The sequence below is a fragment of the Salvelinus fontinalis genome, chromosome 8, assembly GCF_029448725.1.
Source record: "Salvelinus fontinalis isolate EN_2023a chromosome 8, ASM2944872v1, whole genome shotgun sequence".
In the NCBI taxonomy this organism is placed as follows: Eukaryota; Metazoa; Chordata; class Actinopteri; order Salmoniformes; family Salmonidae; genus Salvelinus; species Salvelinus fontinalis.
The window spans coordinates 13,167,685-13,186,740 of NC_074672.1; the positions used below are offsets into that span (position 1 = coordinate 13,167,685).

General features: G+C 45.5%; 2 protein-coding genes across 2 annotated transcripts; both read left to right on the forward strand.

The window, feature by feature from the left end:
- The first annotated feature begins 1,322 nt into the window (after window positions 1-1,322).
- Window positions 1,323-5,551, forward strand: LOC129861425 (tubulin alpha-1C chain-like). Its single transcript, XM_055932812.1, has 4 exons — window positions 1,323-1,328; window positions 2,314-2,649; window positions 2,700-3,137; window positions 5,534-5,551. The coding sequence occupies exons 1-4, from the start codon at window positions 1,323-1,325 to the stop codon at window positions 5,549-5,551; spliced, it is 798 nt and encodes a 265-aa protein (XP_055788787.1).
- Window positions 5,552-6,014: 463 nt separating this feature from the next.
- LOC129860610 (tubulin alpha-1B chain-like) lies at window positions 6,015-18,930 on the forward strand. Its single transcript, XM_055931189.1, has 4 exons — window positions 6,015-6,187; window positions 16,767-16,989; window positions 17,513-17,661; window positions 17,755-18,930. Exons 1-4 carry the CDS (start codon window positions 6,080-6,082, stop codon window positions 18,733-18,735), a joined length of 1,461 nt encoding a protein of 486 aa, XP_055787164.1. The 5' UTR covers window positions 6,015-6,079; the 3' UTR covers window positions 18,736-18,930.
- Window positions 18,931-19,056: the final 126 nt, after the last annotated feature.

Here is a 19,056-nt window from a genome sequence, read left to right on the forward strand (position 1 = left end):
CCATTAGGTACCGAGATGAGATCCTCAGACCCCTTGTGAGACCATATGCTGGTGCGGTTGGTCCTGGGTTCCTCCTAATGCAAGACAATGCTAGACCTCATGTGGCTGGAGTGTGTCAGCAGTTCCTGCAAGAGGAAGGCATTGATGCTATGGACTGGCCCGCCCGTTCCCCAGACCTGAATCCAATTGAGCACATCTGGGACATCATGTCTCGCTCCATCCACCATCCACATTTTAAGCTGAAATGTCTTGAGTCAATAAGCATTGAACCCCTTTGTTATGGCAAGCCTAAATAAGTTCAGGAGTAAAAATTTGCTTAACAAGTGATTTTTTTTATGACAACCTCATCTCTGTACCCCACACATACAATTATCTGTAAGATCCCTCAGTCAAACAGTGCATTTTTAAACAGAGTCAACCACAAAGACCAGGGAGATTTTTCAATGCCTCGCGAAGAAGGTAATCAATTGTAAGATCGGTAAAAAAAGCAGTGAATATCTCTTTGAGCATGGTGATATTATTAATTACACTTTGGATGGCGTATCAATACACCCAGTCTCTCCATAGAAACAGGCGTCCTTCCTAACTCAGTTGCCAGAGAGCATCTCAGCCTTGGCAAAAAAAGGTAGGTGTATAATTAAGAACAGTATCTTGCAGGATTCAATAGTTGGAATTGTAAGACTTGTTGCCCTGTCATTTTCTCTGCGATTGTCATTCTAATGGAATCCAGAAAGAACAAGACCCTGTACTCGAACATTTACATCAAAATGTGCGAAGTTATGGGCAAAGACACATACATCCACAATAAATTAAATATTTTTCTTGATCAAATAAGATGGAAAACAACCAATTTTTGTGCACTATTAATTTAAAATCCTACAATCCTCTTAATGTAAATAAATGTACATTACTGTATTTTACATTGGCAGGTCATCTACGTTTGTACCTGTACACTTTCGATCACCATGAAGTTAAACAATGCACGATACAGTAATTAAGTACATTGAGACATCAAGTGGTTTGTGATGACGTGCCTCATTTGGCAGAGCATGGCACTTGCAATGCTAGGGTTGTGGGTTCTATTCCCATGAGGGACCACTATGTAAAAAGTATGAAAATGTATGCACTCACTACTGTAAAATGCTCTGGATTAGCGTCTTCTAAAATAGAAAAGGAATGAATAGACCATTTTAAGTTTTCACATATAAAAAAGTTGCATTTGCAAGGTATTTCAAGAAACTGGAAAACTTATATCAAGCAAGTATTTTTATATTCAGATTATCAGATTAACTGTTTTGTACAGATAATTATCAGACTGAAAAATGCTGGTAAACACTCAAATACATTTAGTTTAAATGTACATTTAGTTTAAAAGTAGTGTACTGGGCCTTTACTGGTCCTGTATAAGCACCCCCTCCAAAATAATCGCAGCACCCCCAACCCCAAGCTTCTTACTGTGGCTATGACCCCGTACAGAATAAAAATATTCCAAAACATGCATCCTGTTTGCATCAAGGCACTAAAGTAACACTGCAAAAATGTGGCAAAGCAATTAACTTTTTGTCCTGAATAAAAAGTGTTATGTTTAGGGCAAATCTAACACAACACACTACTGAGTACCACTCTCCATATTTTCAAGCATAGTGGTGGCTGCATCATGTTATGGGTATGCTTGTAATCGTTAAGGACTGGGGAGTTTGTCAGAATAAAAACTAAATGGAATGGAGCTAAGCGTGGGCAAAATCCTAGAGGAAAACCTGGTTGAGTCTGCTTTCCACCAGACACTGGGAGATGAATTCACCTTTCAGCAGGACAATAACCTAAAACACAAAGCCAAATCTACACTGGTGTTGCTTACCAAGAAGACAGTGAATGTTCCTGAGTTTTGACGTAAATCTACTTGAAAATCTGTGGAAAGACCTAAAAATGGTTGTCTAGCAATGATCAACAACCAATTTGACAGAGCTTGAAGAATAATGGGCAAATGTTGCACAATCCAGGTGTGGAAAGCTCTTAGAAACTTTTCCAGAAAGACTCACAGCTGTAATCACTGTCAAAGGTGCTTCTACAAAGTATTGATTTAGGGGTGTGAATACTTATGTAAATGAGATATTTCTGTATTTCATTTTCAATACATTTGTTAAAATTTCAAAAACATGTTTTCACTATATTATGGGGTATTGTGTAGATGGGTGAGATAAAAATATATTTAATCCATTTTGAATTCAGGCTGTAACACAACAAAATGTGGAATAACTCAAGCGGTATGAATACTTTCTGAAGGCACTGCACATGTCCCTTTTTTATCCTCAGGCTGACCAGTGCACAGGCCTTCAGGGCTTCCTGGTTTTCCACAGCTTTGGAGGTGGCACCGGCTCTGGTTTCACCTCTCTGCTGATGGAGCGCCTGTCTGCTGACTACGGCAAGAAGTCCAAGCTGGAGTTCTCCATCTACCCAGCTCCCCAGGTGTCCACAGCTGTGGTGGAACCTTACAACTCCATCCTGACCCCCCACACCACCCTAGAGCACTCTGACTGCGCCTTCATGGTGGATAATGAGGCTATATATGACATCTGCCGTAGGAACCTCGACATTGAGCGTCCCACCTACACCAACCTCAACAGGCTCATTAGCCAGATTGTTTCCTCCATTACGGCTTCCCTTCGATTCGATGGTGCCCTTAATGTTGATCTGACAACTTGGTGCCTTATACACATATTCATTTTCCTCTGGCCACCTATGCCCCAGTTATCTCTGCAGAGAAAGCTTACCATGAGCAGCTCTCTGTGGCTGAAATCACCAATGCCTGTTTTGAGTCAGCCAATCAGATGGTGAAATGTGACCCTTGCCACGGCAAGTACCTGGCATGTTGCCTTCTGTACCGTGGTGATGTGGTGCCCAAGTATCTCAATGCTGCTATTGCCACCATCAAGACCAAACTCACCACCCAGTTTGTTGACTGGTGCCCAACTGGTTTCAAGGTTGGCATCAACTATCAGCCTCACACTGTGGTCCCTGGTGGAGACCTGGCCAAAGTCCAGAGGGCTGTGTGCATGCTGAGCAACACCCCTGCTGTGGCAGAGGCCTGGGCTCGTCTTGACCACAAGTTTGACCTGATGTACGCCAAACGTGCACTGGTACATTTGAAGTCGGAAGTTTACATGCACCTTAGACAAATACAGTTAAACTCAGTTTTTCACAATTTCTTTAATTTAATCCTAGTAAAAATTCCATGTCTTAGGTCAGTTAGGATCACCACTTTATTTTAACAATGTGAAATGTCAGAATAATAGTTGAGATAATGATTTACTTCAGCTTTTATTTCTTTCATTACATTCCTAGTGGGTCAGAAGTTTACGTACACTCAATTAGTATTTGGTAGCATTGCCTTTAAATTGTTTAACTTGGGTCAAACATTTTGGGTAGCCTTCCATAAGCTTCCCACAATAAGTTGGGTGAATTTTGGCCCATTCCTCCTGACAGAGCTGGTGTAACTGAATCAGGTTTGTAGGCCTCCTTGTCCATGTGGAAGACCCATTTGCAACCAAGCTTTAACTTCCTGACTGATGTCATGAGATGTTACTTCAATATATCCACATAGTTGTCCTACCTCATGATGCCATCTATTATGTGAAGTGCACCAGTCCCTCCTGCAGCAAAGCACACTCAAACATGATGCTGCCACCCCCGTGCTTCACGGTTGGGATGGTGTTCTTCGGCTTGCAAGCCTCCACATTTTTCCTCCAAACATAACGATGGTCATTATGGCCAAACAGTTCTATTTTTGTTTCATCAGACCAGAGGACATTTCTCCAAAAAGTACGATCTTTGTCCCCATGTGCAGTTGTAAACCATAGTCTGGCTTTTTTATGGCGTTTTTGGAGAAGTGGCTGAGTGCTGAGCGGCCTTTCAGGTTATGTCGATATAGGACTCGTTTTACTGTGGATATAGATACTTTTGTACCTGTTTCCGCCAGCATCTTCACAAGATCATTTGTTGTTGTTCTGGGATTGATTTGCACTTTTCACACCAAAGTACGTTCATCTCTAGGAGACAGAACGTGTCTCCTTCCTGAGCGGTATTACATTTTACATTTTAGTCATTTAGCAGACGCTCTTATCCAGAGCGACTTACAGTAGAGTGCATACATTTTATTACATTTTACATACTGAGACAAGGATATCCCTACCGGCCAAACCCTCCCTAACCCGGACGACGCTATGCCAATTGTGCGTCGTCCCACGGACCTCCCGGTTGCGGCCGGCTGCGACAGAGCCTGGGCGCGAACCCAGCCCAGCCTGGGCGCGAACCCAGAGACTCTGGTGACGCAGCTAGCACTGCGATGCAGTGCCCTAGACCACTGCGCCACCCGGGAGGCCGGCTGCATGGTCCCATGGTGTTTATACTTGCGTACTATTGTTTGTACAGATGAACGCGGGACCTTCAGGCATTTGGAACTTGCTCCCAAGGATGAACCAGACTTGTGTAGGTCTACATTTTTTTTCTGAGGTCTTGGCTGATTTCTTTTGATTTTCCCATGATGCCAAGCAAAGAGGCACTGAGTTTGAAGGTAGGCCTTGAAATACATCCACAGGTACACCTCCAATTGACTCAAATTATGTCAATTAGCCTATCAGAAGCTTCTAAAGCCATGACATCATTTTCTGGAATTTTCCAAGCTGTTTAAAGACACAGTCAACTTTGTGTATGTAAACCTCTGACCCACTGGAATTGTGATACAGTGAATTATAAGTGAAATAATCTGTCTGTAAAGATTTCAAAAGTATTTTTATTAAAGTGCAGTGTTTCAAGTGACTACTGTTGTCACATCCTGACCATAGTGCTTATGTCTTTTGCTTGTTTTAGTGTTGGTCAGGACGTGAGCTGGGTGGGCATTCTATGTTGTGTGTCTAGTGTCTGTTTCTGTGTTCGGCCTAATATGGTTCTCAATCAGAGGCAGCTGTCAATCGTTGTCCCTGATTGAGAATCATATATAGGTGGCTTGTTTTTTGTTGGGATTTTGTGGGTGGTTGTTTCCTGTCTCTGTGTTTTGTCTGCACCAGAAAGGACTGTATCGGTTTTGCCACATTTGTTATTTTGTAGTTTTGTAAGTGTTCACTTTTCGTCTGTCATTAAATATGTTGAACACGGAATATGCTGCGTCTTGGTCCGATCCCTGTTACACCCTCTCTTCTCATGAAGAGAGGGAAAGCTGCCGTTACAACTGTATTACAACTGTATTGGAAAATGTATGTAAATGTATTGTCTGACAAAAGTCTTTTCTCTTTTCAAATAATTGTCTTATTAAATGTATTTCAGTTTGTATTTCTATAGTTGTCATGAATTTGGTAGATAAAGCACACAGTCAGGTTTTAGTAACACTTTATATTAAGTTGTTCTTATTCCTGTGAAATAACACTGTAATAATACTGTTAACAATATTGTATTTACATTTTGTTACATACTAGTTTAGTAACTGCATATGAATTGTTTTTTAAAAGAGGATATATTCCTCATTCCATTTGTGTAACAGGAAAAATCTCTGTGCTAGATTTATATAGCAATTTTGGCAAGGGTTGAATATAGCCAATTATAACGTAAATATACTGCATTTGAAATGTAATACATGTACTACTTAGGTCAATAATCCTGACTAGTTGTGTTTGGGTTGTCTTTCATTGAATGAAAGCCAGGTTAGATTTTCTTTGTCATGAATCTTGTTCTGGAGGCAGCTCTGCAGTGTGGTCACTAGCTGGCACAGCCACAAATTCGTGAAATCTAATTTAAACCTAAACCTAATCTTAAACCTAGCCGTAAGCACACCACTAACCCTACTGCCTAACCCTAATCTTAAATTAAGACAAAAAGCTATATATATATATTTTTTTAGAAATGTTTACAATAAAGCCATTTTTTTAAACGTTGCAGCTTGCATATCTAGTCTAAAGAGGAAATCGCGCAGGTTTGCCTCCAGGACAAGACTCATGACAATAAACGTCAACCTGTGAACGAATGGCAGCTGACCTGTTTTCCTGAAGTTTCAGGCTCGGTACTGAATAGTATTACGGTTGCGTCACTCATGGGATTATCTTCAGATATCGCACACCTCAAGTTGCAGGCTTCTGAAACGAGCTCATCGTTATTTGACTTTTTTCTCCTCATCCCCTGCACAAAAAAAGCTATCATGGTGAGCATAGTCGACATATTTTCGGTGACATATTATGTAATGTGTAATTTCAAAAATTTCAACCATTTTGTGAAGATGTTTTTTAGTAATTTATGTGTGGGACAGTCCTGATTTGCACCCATGGGCTCTATGACATTTGTCAAATAGAAACGATCGAAATAGCCTTAATTGACTTGTTTTTTTTTTTAACAAATATTGTGTAAACTTATGTCAAATTTTCTGAACTCAAAGCAGGTAAATATAATGGGGTTAATAGAGATGTAAACTTTGTGGGGACCGGTAATGAATGGATCTGCGCGGTAGCCTACTTCTCCAAAATCAAATCCTTTGGTCAGAGCAAACAGTAGGCTAAATCAGATTAGGCATGTTCAGCGCTGGTCAACGTGGACAGTAGTCTCACTGCCATTTGATTGACGAATCTATTTACTTTATTAGACTGTATGGCATGTATATTTTCCACCGTATTGTAGTAGGCAATCTATATTTTTGCCACTTGCTATGAGAGATTGAAAACCAAAAAAATGCTACCTGTATGTGTGTGGCTATATTTGCACATTTGGTTTCTCCTATTCACCTGCTGCAGCGGTTATTGAAATATATTTATTCAAGGGGGGATAAAACTATTATTATAACACTGGGAATGAATTTCAGTATAAATCTGGATGTGGTTTGACTAATCTCATAACGTTTTAAAGAGACAGCAGCACTAAAACTTGCTGACCTAGATAATCTCCTCCATATGCTGCGCAGTCAGAGGAAAACACAACACTAAAACACATCCGTAGAACAGTAGACTAGATCAAATCAGAACCTGTAGAATCTTAAAGAATATTTGATTATTCTAGGTTATACCATAGCATTATTGAATACTTATTTCTGATTGGATTGAAGGGCATTTTAGAGTGTGTATAATTTCCCTATAATGAAGAGTATATTTTCACGGTAGAATTCAATGGCTATAGTTCATTCTTACATCTTCTATGTTTGAGCTGCTTTTGAAGCAAAAGTCGAATTGAAAACATTATTGACATTGTTGAATTGGCTTTTCATAATGGCAAGCTAGGACTAATGGTTCGGGTTAGCTAAACTACCACTGCAACTACTGTAGCTGTCTAGTAAACTTATTAGCTACTTCAGTGGATGTTGAACACATTTCTACTGGCAAATGAACACATTTCTAGTGGTAAATGTGTTAAATTATAGCCATGGTATAAATGTGATAATCAACTCGGGGCTCTATGCATTCTCTGGAAAATAATGCAAGTCCGTGGAAGGTCAGTTCCACTCCGCTAGCACGTCGTGTAACACAACTTCTACGTTTTTTCATAATTTTCAATAAAATGCATAGCCCCTCGTTGATTATCCCTTAGAATAAAATAATAGAATATAGAACAGCAATAAAGAAAGTTCCATATAAGAGAAATTGTCACGATCGTCTTGACTTGGAAGAGAGGACCAAAACGCAGTGTGTGAAAAAAACATTCTCTTTTATTAGATAGACTAACAACGAACGAAACAAAACAACAAACTGACGACCGTGAAGCTATATAAACAAATGGTGCTGACACTGACCACTACACAATGACAGACAATTACCCACAATCACCCAAAGCCTATGGCTGCCTTAAATATGGCTCCCAATCAGAGACAACAATAAACAGCTGTCTCTGATTGAGAACCAAACCAGGCAACCATAGACTTTCCTAAACCTCTCTACTTAACACAACCCCATACACTATACAAAACCCCCTAAACAATACACACACCCTAAACTAGGCAAAACACACAAACATCCCATGTCACACCCTGACCTAACTAAACTAATAAAGAACATCAATATAACAGAGGCCAGGGTGTGACAGTACCCCACCCCCCAAAGGTGCGGACTCCGGCCGCAAAACCTGACACAGAAGGAGAGGGTCCGGGTGGGCCTTCCTATGGCGGAGGCTCGGGTGCGGGACGTGGACCCCCCCTCCACCATAGTCACTACCCGCTTTGGTAGCGCCTCTGGAACGGTGAGTCCCGGACTGAATACCATCCCAGAGGGCGCCACTGGACTGAGGGGCAGCTCCGGACTGAGGGGCGGATCCTGGCTGGCTGGCGACTCTGGCTGCTCATGGCTGGCTGGCGACTCTGGCTGCTCATGGCTGGCTGGCGACTCTGGCTGCTCATGGCTGGCTGGCGACTCTGGCTGCTCATGGCTGGCTGGCGACTCTGGCTGCTCATGGCTGGCTGGCGACTCTGGCTGCTCATGGCTGGCTGGCGACTCTGGCTGCTCATGGCTGGCTGGCGACTCTGGCTGCTCATGGCTGGCTGGCGACTCTGGCTGCTCATGGCTGGCTGGCGACTCTGGCTGCTCATGGCTGGCTGGCGACTCTGGCTGCTCATGGCTGGCTGGCGACTCTGGCTGCTCATGGCTGGCTGGCGACTCTGGCTGCTCATGGCTGCCTGGCGGCTCTGGCTGCTCATGGCTGCCTGGCGGCTCTGGCGGCTCATGGCTGGCTGGCGGCTCTGGCGGCTCATGGCTGGCTGGCGGCTCTGGCGGCTCATGGCTGGCTGGCTGCTCCTGCCTGGCGGAAGGCTCTGGCGGCTCCTGCCTGGCGGAAGGCTCTGGCGGCTCCTGCCTGGCGGAAGGCTCTGGCGGCTCCTGCCTGGCGGAAGGCTCTGGCGGCTCCTGCCTGGCGGAAGGCTCTGGCGGCTCCTGCCTGGCGGAAGGCTCTGGCGGCTCCTGCCTGGCGGAAGGCTCTGGCGGCTCCTGCCTGGCGGAAGGCTCTGGCGGTTCCTGTCTGGCGGAAGGCTCTGGCGGCTCCTGTCTGGCGGATGGCTCTGAAGGCTCAGGACAGACAGGCGGCTCTGAAGGCTCAGAACAGACGGGCGGCTTTAAAGGCTCAGTACAGACGGGCGGCTTTGAAGGCTCAGGACAGACGGGCGGCTTTGAAGGCTCAGGACAGACGGGCGGCTTTGAAGGCTCAGGACAGACGGGCGGCTTTGAAGGCTCAGGACAGACGGGCGGCTTTGAAGGCTCAGGACAGACGAGCAGTTCAGGCGGCGCTTGGCAGACGGACATCTCAGACGGCGTTGGGCAGACGGGCATTTTTGAAGGCTCAGGACAGACGAGCGGCTTTGAAGGCTCAGGACAGACGGGCAGTTCAGGCGGCGCTTGGCAGACGGTAGACTCTGGCCGGCTGAGGCGCACTGTAGGCCTGGTGCGTGGTGCCTGAACTGGTGGCACCGGGCTGGGGACACGCACCTGAAAGCTAGTGCGGGGAGAAGGAACAGGGCATACTGGACCCTGGAGACACACATTAGGCCTAGTGCGTGGTGCCGGAACTGGTGGTACCGGGCTGGGGACACGCATCTCAGGGCTAGTGCGGGGAGGAGGAACAGGGCATACTGGACCCTGGAGACGCACATTAGGCCTAGTGCGTGGTGCCAGAACTGGTGGTACCGGGCTGGGGACACGCACCTGAAGGCTAGTGCGGGGAGCAGGAACAGGGCGCACAGGGCTCTGGAGACGCACAGGAGGCTTGGTACGTGGTGCCGGAACTGGAGGACTGGTACGAGTGGCTGCCACAGAAGAGTTAGTACGTGGGGCTGCTACAGGAGGTGCAGGACTAGGGAGGCGTACAGGAGGCCTGGTTCGTGGGACTGTGATTCCCAGACGGTTAGCACACACCTCAGAACGAGCATGGAGAGCTGACTCAGGTAACATCACATCCCGCACACGCTCTGTCGGGTGGATTTTGTGCCTCACGCACCAACATAGCAGCTCCCTCATTTCACTCTCCTCCAAACTCCCCAATAAATCCTTAACAGTCTCTGTATCATTCCCATTGCTCACCTCCAATATCAGCCCGACTGGCTTTGTATAAGAGATTCCCCAAAATTGAAATATTCTAGGCATCTATATACAGTGGGGAGAACAAGTATTTGATACACTGCCGATTTTGCAGGTTTTCTTACTTACAAAGCATGTAGAGGTCTGTAATTTTTATCATAGGTACACTTCAGAGACGGAATCTAAAACAAAAATCCAGAAAATCACATTGTATGATTAAGTAATTAATTTGGATTTTATTGCATGACGTAAGTATTTGAAAAGTAGAACTTAATATTTGGTACAGAAACCTTTGTTTGCAATTACAGAGATTATACGTTTCCTGTAGTTCTTGACCAGGTTTGCACACACTGCAGCAGGGATTTTGGCCCACTCCTCCATACAGACCTTCTCCAGATCCTTCAGGTTTCGGGGCTGTCGCTGGACAATACGGACTTTCAGCTCCCTCCAAAAGATTTTCTATTGGGTTCAGGTCTGGAGACTGGCTAGGCCACTCCAGGACCTTGAGATGCTTCTTACTCCTTAGTTGCCCTGGCTGTGTGTTTTGGGTCGTTGTCATGCTGGAAGACCAAGCCACAACCCATCTTCAATGCTCTTACTGAGGGAAGGAGGTTGTTGGCCAAGATCTCGCGATACATGGCCCCATCAATCCTCCCCTCAATACGGTGCAGTCATCCTGTCCCCTTTGCAGAAAAGCATCCCCAAAGAATGATGTTTCCACCTCCATGCTTCACGGTTGGAATGGTGTTCTTGGGGTTGTACTCATCCTTCTTCTTCCTCCAAACACGGCGAGTGGAGTTTAGACCAAAAAGCTATATTTTTGTCTCATTAGACCACATTACCTTCTCCCATTCCTCCTCTGGATCATCCAGATGGTCATTGGCAAACTTCAGACGGACCTGGACATGCGCTGGCTTGAGCAGGGGGACCTTGCGTGCGCTGCAGGATTTTAATCCATGACGGCGTAGTGTGTTACTGATGGTTTTCTTTGAGACTGTGGTCCCAGCTCTCTTCAGGTCATTGACCAGGTCCTGCCGTGTAGTTCTGGGCTGATCCCTCACCTTTCTCATGATCATTGATGCCCCACGAGGTGAGATCTTGCATGGAGCCCCAGACCGAGGGTGATTGACCGTCATCTTGAACTTCTTCCATTTTCTACTAATTGCGCCAACAGTTGTTGCCTTCTCACCAAGCTGCTTGCCTATTGTCCTGTAGCCCATCCCAGCCTTGTGCAGGTCTACAATTTTATTCCTGATGTCCTTACACAGCTCTCTGGTCTTGGCCATTGTGGAGAGGTTGGAGTCTGTTTGATTGAGTGTGTGGACAGGTGTCTTTTATACAGGTAACGAGTTCAAACAGGTGAAGTTAATACAGGTAATGTGGAGAACAGGAGGGCTTCTTAAAGAAAAACTAACAGGTCTGTAAGAGCCGGAATTCTTACTGGTTGGTAGGTGATCAGATCAACTACTTATGTTATACAATAAAATGCAAATTAATTACTTAAAAATCATACAATGTGATTTTCTGGATTTTTGTTTTAGATTCCGTCTCTCACAGTTGAAGTGTACCTATGATAAAAATGACAGACCTCTACATGCTTTGTAAGTAGGAAAACCTGCAAAATCGGCAGTGTATCAAATACTTGTTGTCACGTTCCTGACCTATTTCTGTTAATTTGTTATATGTGTTAGTTGGTCAGGACGTGAGTTTGGGTGGGCATTCTATGTTTTCTGTTTCTGTGTTGGTTTTGGGTTGCCTGGTATGGCTCTTAATTAGAGGCAGGTGTTTGGCGTTCCTCTAATTAAGAGTCATATTTAGGTAGGCGTTGTCACAGTGTTCGTTGTGGGTGATTGTCTTCCGTGTCTGTGTATATGTTTGCACCATACGGGACTGTTTACGGTTTGTTCGGTTTATGTAGTCTGTTCCCTATTCGTGCGTTCTTCTTGTTTTATGTAGTTCGTTGTTTAGGTCTGTCTACACCGTTTGTTGTTTTGTTAGTTTAGTTAAGTTCGTGTTTTCTTTAATAAATTATGTGTTCAAACTCCACTGCGCCTTGGTTCGATCAATACTCCTCCTTTTCGGGCGAAGAGGAGGAGGACCGCCGTTACAGAATCACCCACCAAAAATCCAGAACCAAGCAGCGGAATTTCGAGCAACGGGAGAGTATACAGGACTTGTGGAGTTGGGAGCAAGTATTTAACGGAGAAGGACCATGGGCTAAAGTGAATCACCGTCCATGGGAACAGCTGGAGGCAGTTCGGAGAGCGGAGGAAAAGAGAGAGAGGAACCGGAGTTATGAGGGGACGCGTCTTGCACGGAAGCCCAAAAAGCCCGTGAGTAATACCCAAAAATTTCTTGGGGGGGGGGATAAGAGGTAGTGGGCCTAGGGCAGGTAGGAGACCTGCGCCCACTTCCCAGGCTTACCGTGGAGAGCGGGAGTACGGGCAGGCGCCGTGTTACGCAGTAGAGCGCACGGTGTCTCCTGTACGAGTGCATAGCCCAGTGCGGGTTATTCCACCTCCCCGCACTGGTAGGGCTAGATTGGGCATTGAGCCAGGTGTCATGAGGCCGGCTCAACGCGTCTGGTCTCCAGTGCGTCTCCTCGGGCCGGCATACATGGCACCTGCCTTACGCATGGTTTCCCCGGTTCGCCTACATAGCCCGGTGCGGGTTATTCCACCTCCCCGCACTGGTGGGGCGACCGGGAGCATTCAACCAGGTAAGGTTGGGCAGGCTCAATGCTCAAGAGAGCCAGTACGCCTCCACGGTCCGGTATTTCCGGCGCCACCTCCCCGCCCCAGCCTAGTACCTACAGTGCCTACATTACGCACTAGGCTACCAGTGCGTCTCCTGAGCCCTGTTCCTCCTCCACGCACTCTCCCTGTAGTGCGTGTATCTAGTTCGGTGCCTCCAGTTCCGGCACCACGCACTAAGCCTCCTGTGCGTCTCCAGAGCCCTGTACACACTGTTTGTTCTCCCCCTACTAATCCTGATGTGCTTGCCCTCAGCCCGGTGTCACCAGTACCGGTACCACGCACCAGGTATAGAGTGGGCTTTGAGAGTCCAGTGTGCCCTGTCCCTGCTCCCCGCACTAGCATGAAGGTGCGTGTCCTTAGCCCGGTGCCTCCAGTTCCGGCACCACGCACCAGGTCTACAGTGCGCCTTATCCGGCCAGAGCCATCCGTCTCCCCAGCGCCATCTGAGCCATCCGTCTCCCCAGCGCCATCTGAGCCATCCGTCTCCCCAGCGCCATCTGAGCCATCCGTCTCCCCAGTGCCGTCTGAGCCATCCGTCTGCAATGAGCCTGCAAAGCCGCCCGTCTGCCATGAGCCTGCAAAGCCGCCCGTCTGCCATGAGCCTACAGAGCCGTCCGCCAGACAGGAGCCGCTAGAGCCGCCCGCCAGACAGGAGCCGCTAGAGCCGCCCGTCAGACAGGATCTGCCAGAGCCGCCCGTCAGACAGGATCTGCCAGAGCCGCCAACCAGACAGGATCTGCCAGAGCCGCCAACCAGACAGGATCTGCCAGAGCCGCCAACCAGACAGGATCTGCCAGAGCCGTCAGCCAGCCATGAGCGTCGAGAGCCGTCAGCCAGCCATGAGCGTCGAGAGCCGTCAGCCAGCCATGAGCGTCGAGAGCCGTCAGCCAGCCATGAGCGTCGAGAGCCGTCAGCCAGCCATGAGCGTCGAGAGCCGTCAGCCAGCCATGAGCGTCGAGAGCCGTCAGCCTGCCATGAGCGTCCAGATTCGTCAGTCAGCCATGAGCTGCCCTTCAGCCAGAAACGGCTATATACCCAGAACTGCCCCTCAGTCCAGAGCTGTCTCTCTGTCCGGAGCTGCCTTTCAGTCCGGAGTTGCCCCTCTATCATGATCTCCCTCTCTATCTTGATCTACCTCTATTTTCTGATCTATCCCTCTGTCTGGTGCTATCCCTCTGTCTTGATTTATCTCTCTGTCCCGGTGCTGTCCATGTCATTGATGTTACTAAGAGGATTTTGTGGGGGTAAATTGAGGGTGGACATTTTTAGGGGGAGAGGGAGGTTAGGATTGATTATGGTGGGGTGGGGACCTCGCCCGGAGCCTGAGCCACCACCGTGGTCAGATGCCCACCCAGACCCTCCCCTAGACTTTGTGCTGGTGCGCCCAGAGTTCGCACCTTATGGGGGGGGTTATGTCACGTTCCTGACCTATTTCTGTTAATTTGTTCTCCCCACTGTATATACTCCAGGCGTGCTTTAACAAAAGCCTTTTCAAAATCAGCTATGAAAACCAGGCCTGGTGTCCCCGATATTTCATAGTATTCTATTGTTTCCTGTACTTGTCTTATTTTATCTCCAATGTATCCTCCATGTAAAAAACCTGTCTGATTAGGATGAATAATATCTGACAATACTTTTTTAATTCTATGCGCCAAGCATTTTGCTAGGATTTTGCATCACAACACTGAAGTGTAAGAGGCCTCCAATTTTTTTAATGGACTGGATCTTTATATATACCACTTGGGTCCTGTTTCAGTAGTAATGATATCAGACCTTCTTGTTGTGTGTCCGATAATCTACCATTTATATAGGAGTTGTTAAAACATGCTAATAAATGGTCCTCTGAGTATATAAAAAAAGCTTGGTATACTTCCACTGGTATGCCATCCAGCCCTGGAGTTTTCCCAGCCTTAAAGACTTTAATTGCATCAAGAAGTTCCTCCTCTGTAATTTGGCCTTCATATGAGTCTTTCTGTACAGATATTAATTTTACATTATTATTAGAAAAAAAAATCCATACAATTAGCTTTGGTTAGTGGAGATGGAGGAGACTGAAACAAAAACATATTCTTAAAGTACTTTACTTAATCTTTCAAAATATAATTCGGTGAATCATACGTAACTCCATTATTTGTAACAAGTTTCAAAACATTTTGTTTGGTAGCATTTCTGTATTGAAGATTGAAAAATAATTTGGTGCATTTTCACCCATATTCCATCCAGTTCGCTTTTATTTTTTATAATATATTACACTGGATCTTTTTTGAATAAGTTCAGCCATTACTGTTTGTTTTTCCTTAAACTTATTCGGTGCCTCTATGGTACAGTTGAGTGTTAAATTAACACTGAAAGTGTTGCTAAGTATAGACACTGGAACGGTGTTAAATTATCACACTGCTATATTGCAGGTTGAATTGAATAATTCCTTGTTTCAATATCAATGTTTTTGAATTGGGGTTATCACTTTAGAATTTGCATAGGCTTTTAAGAAACTCATACATTTCTGTAAGATTAATTAAAGTTACAAAAGAGTCCGTGTTCAACTGTAACATGTGATGACAATTAGAACAGAATAGATGAACCGGAATGACATTTACTCTCACGGGTGGCCAGAAACAACTTGACAAAGCCACAACCCTACTAAACCAAGCCTCCAGTCTTCTAATCTGACTTGCTGTGTCATATCTCAATAACCCAGCATCATCAAACCTCGCTCTAAAAAAAATAACTAAGGCCTAGATTCATTCAGATTAAGCGTTTAACCAGCAAGAGCAGACACCTGCAAAGTGGATGTTTTGGCGGAACTGCGTTGGAGCGTCAAATCGGTGAGCAGCTGCTCTTGCAATCATTGTCACGAAGCCACACCCACCCCACTCGCGTTAGAAGTTCAGAACGAGAACTTGTAGACTTTAAAGAAGTAATTACGCTCAAATAGAAAAATCATTACAATAAATAATCATTAAACTAATCAAGATGTTGATTACATCTCACATTCCAGTATTCAAACTTGTAAACAAAGCTGCACAGGATTTCTGTTTTTGCAACTCGGTACAGGCAATGGTAATGTCCATTTCAGGTACAGTATAATGCCAGGAGCCGCATGTGGATTTGACATCTCTAATGCAGTTCCACCTCTGACATCGCCAAAACAACCGCTATGTGAATGTCAGCTAAAGCAGATCTGATTGAATAGAGCCCTATGTGACCCAATACCTGCAACCCAGCAGTTGGGTCATCCGAACAACTCAGTATGTTTTAGTGTATGCCCTCAAAATAAGGCCTAATGAAATACATTATGTATTAAATAATTACATTTTAATGATAAGATATTCACTTAGGATCTCACTTGGTGAAGTCCACGGGATTGAAAATTGATGAATGCAACAAGTATGTCACTGTCATTAACAAATTCAGTCATGGGTGGTAACCAAAGATTAGGGATATACTGACAAGGTACATATCTCTTCGCCCTGACAATGGGAAACAAAGAGGGAGACAGAATTTCTGCCAAGTGGAGCATCTCTCTTCCTCGTCCTCTCTGGTGGTAATTCTACAATTCATTTGAAAGGCAAGGCACTCTGGGAAATATGCAAATAAAGCATTACAATAAGCAGTGTGTTAATTCAACACTGTTCAGTGTCTATACAGGTCCACATTTTCAGTGTTAATTTAACACTGAGGAATTTGCTGTGTATTTTCACATGACATCTTTTATATTTTGACCGTATATCATGGTCTAGACACCTCCAACTTAACTCTGGACTACAAAGCCAGTTCCACTGCTTTTTTTCATTGTTCCCCTCTAATCACTGACTGAATTAGACCTGGGACACCAGGTGGGTGCAATTAAGTATCAGGTAGAACAGAAAACTAGCAGGCTCCAGACCTCGAAGGGTAAGAGTTGAATACCATTGCGCTAGACTATTTTATTTTGGGTTATTGCGGACCTCCTTTCAAATCAAAAATGTCTTCCTCTTCACCCTAGCGCGAGTGCATCTCTATCCACGTGGGTCAGGCTGGTGTCCAGATTGGCAATGCGTGCTGGGAGCTCTACTGTCTGGAGCATGGGATCCAGCCGGATGGACAGATGCCATCCGACAAAGCCATCGGAGGTGGAGACGACTCCTTCAACACCTTCTTCAGTGAGACTGGGGCTGGAAAGCATGTTCCCAGAGCTGTGTTTGTAGACCTGGAACCGACAGTCATAGGTAAGGTTTCCCTCTTAAGAAAAAAAGGTTATACATAGAACCATAAAGGATTCTTTGGCTTGTCCCTGTAGAACAGGGGTATTGAAATCTTATACGAGGTCCAGAGTACTGCTGGTTAACTGTTACCTTATAATTAATTGCACCTATTTGGTGTCCCAGGTCTACATCTTCATTGCTTGCTGTCTGGGGTTTTAGGCTGGATTTCTGTATAGCACTTTGTGACATCTGCTGGTGTAAAAAAGGCTTCATAAATAAATGTGATTGATATCAGTCCCTGATTAGAGGGGGAAGAAATAAAAACTGTAGAACTGACTTCGAGGTTCAGATTTGAATTTGAGGGCTGTTGAAAAACCCTGGTTCCAGAACGTTTTCCAACAACAAAGAACCATTCTATAACCCTGTCTTCCATAGTGAAGGTTGTCAGATGAAAAAGGTTTGATGCAGAACCGCTGTCCCTGTAGGAGAACCCTTTTAGAACTTCCCGTTCTGTTTTTCATAAGCTGCTGATTTTTTTTCTCCTCAGATGAGGTGCGTACTGGGACCTACCGCCAGTTATTCCATCCTGAACAGCTCATCACTGGCAAAGAGGATGCTGCCAATAATTACGCCCGTGGACACTATACTATTGGCAAAGAGATCATTGACCTGGTGCTGGACAGGGTCCGCAAACTGGTGGGTACCACAGAATTAATCGATAAAATATTTGATCAACTATCTGATCAGAATGTGGACTCCTTTTATTGACATGTTCCTCTTTCTCCTCAGTCTGACCAGTGCACAGGCCTTCAGGGCTTCCTGGTTTTCCACAGCTTTGGAGGTGGCACCGGCTCTGGTTTCACCTCTCTGCTGATGGAGCGCCTATCTGTTGACTACGGCAAGAAGTCCAAGCTGGAGTTCTCCATCTACCCAGCTCCCCAGGTGTCCACAGCTGTGGTGGAACCTTACAACTCCATCCTGACCACCCACACCACCCTAGAGCACTCTGACTGTGCTTTCATGGTGGATAATGAGGCTATATATGACATCTGCCGTAGGAACCTCGACATTGAGCGTCCCACCTACACCAACCTCAACAGGCTCATTAGTCAGATTGTTTCCTCCATTACTGCTTCCCTTCGATTCGATGGTGCTCTCAATGTTGATTTGACAGAGTTCCAGACCAACTTGGTGCCCTATCCCCGAATTCATTTTCCTCTGGCCACCTATGCCCCAGTTATCTCTGCAGAGAAGGCTTACCATGAACAGCTCTCTGTGGCTGAAATCACCAATGCCTGCTTTGAGCCGGCCAATCAGATGGTGAAATGTGACCCTCGCCACGGCAAGTACATGGCATGTTGTCTTCTTTACCGTGGTGATGTGGTGCCAAAAGATGTCAATGCTGCTATTGCCACCATCAAGACCAAACGTTCTATTCAGTTTGTTGACTGGTGCCCAACTGGTTTCAAGGTTGGCATCAACTATCAGCCTCCCACTGTGGTCCCTGGTGGAGACCTGGCCAAAGTCCAGAGGGCTGTGTGCATGCTAAGCAACACCACTGCTATTGCAGAGGCCTGGGCTCGTCTTGATCACAAGTTTGACCTGATGTATGCCAAACGTGCCTTTGTGCACTGGTATGTGGGTGAGGGCATGGAGGAGGGAGAGTTCTCTGAAGCCAGAGAGGACATGGCAGCCCTGGAGAAGGATTACGAAGAGGTGGGGGTTGACACCGTCGAGGGTGACGGACAGGAGGAGGGAGAGGAGTACTGAGTGTTCATGTAAGGACGCCCTTGTCTCCCGTATCTTATAATAGCAGAATTTCAAAACAAATGCATTTCTTCTTACAGTTTGATATTTCTTGCTTCTTGTTTAGGTTTAAGCACAACTGGTTTGTTGTAGTGACAATCACAGATTTGTTTGTGTTTCATTAAAGATTCACCATTAAAAGTGTGTGTTTAAATTGAATCCCAAATGTTTTGTTGTATACTTTTCATCAATTACTTACCAATGTTATATCTGGTAGACCTAGATTAATTATAAATAAATATTTGTAACGTTCGTCTTCTGAAGATGAGGAATCATCGGACCAAA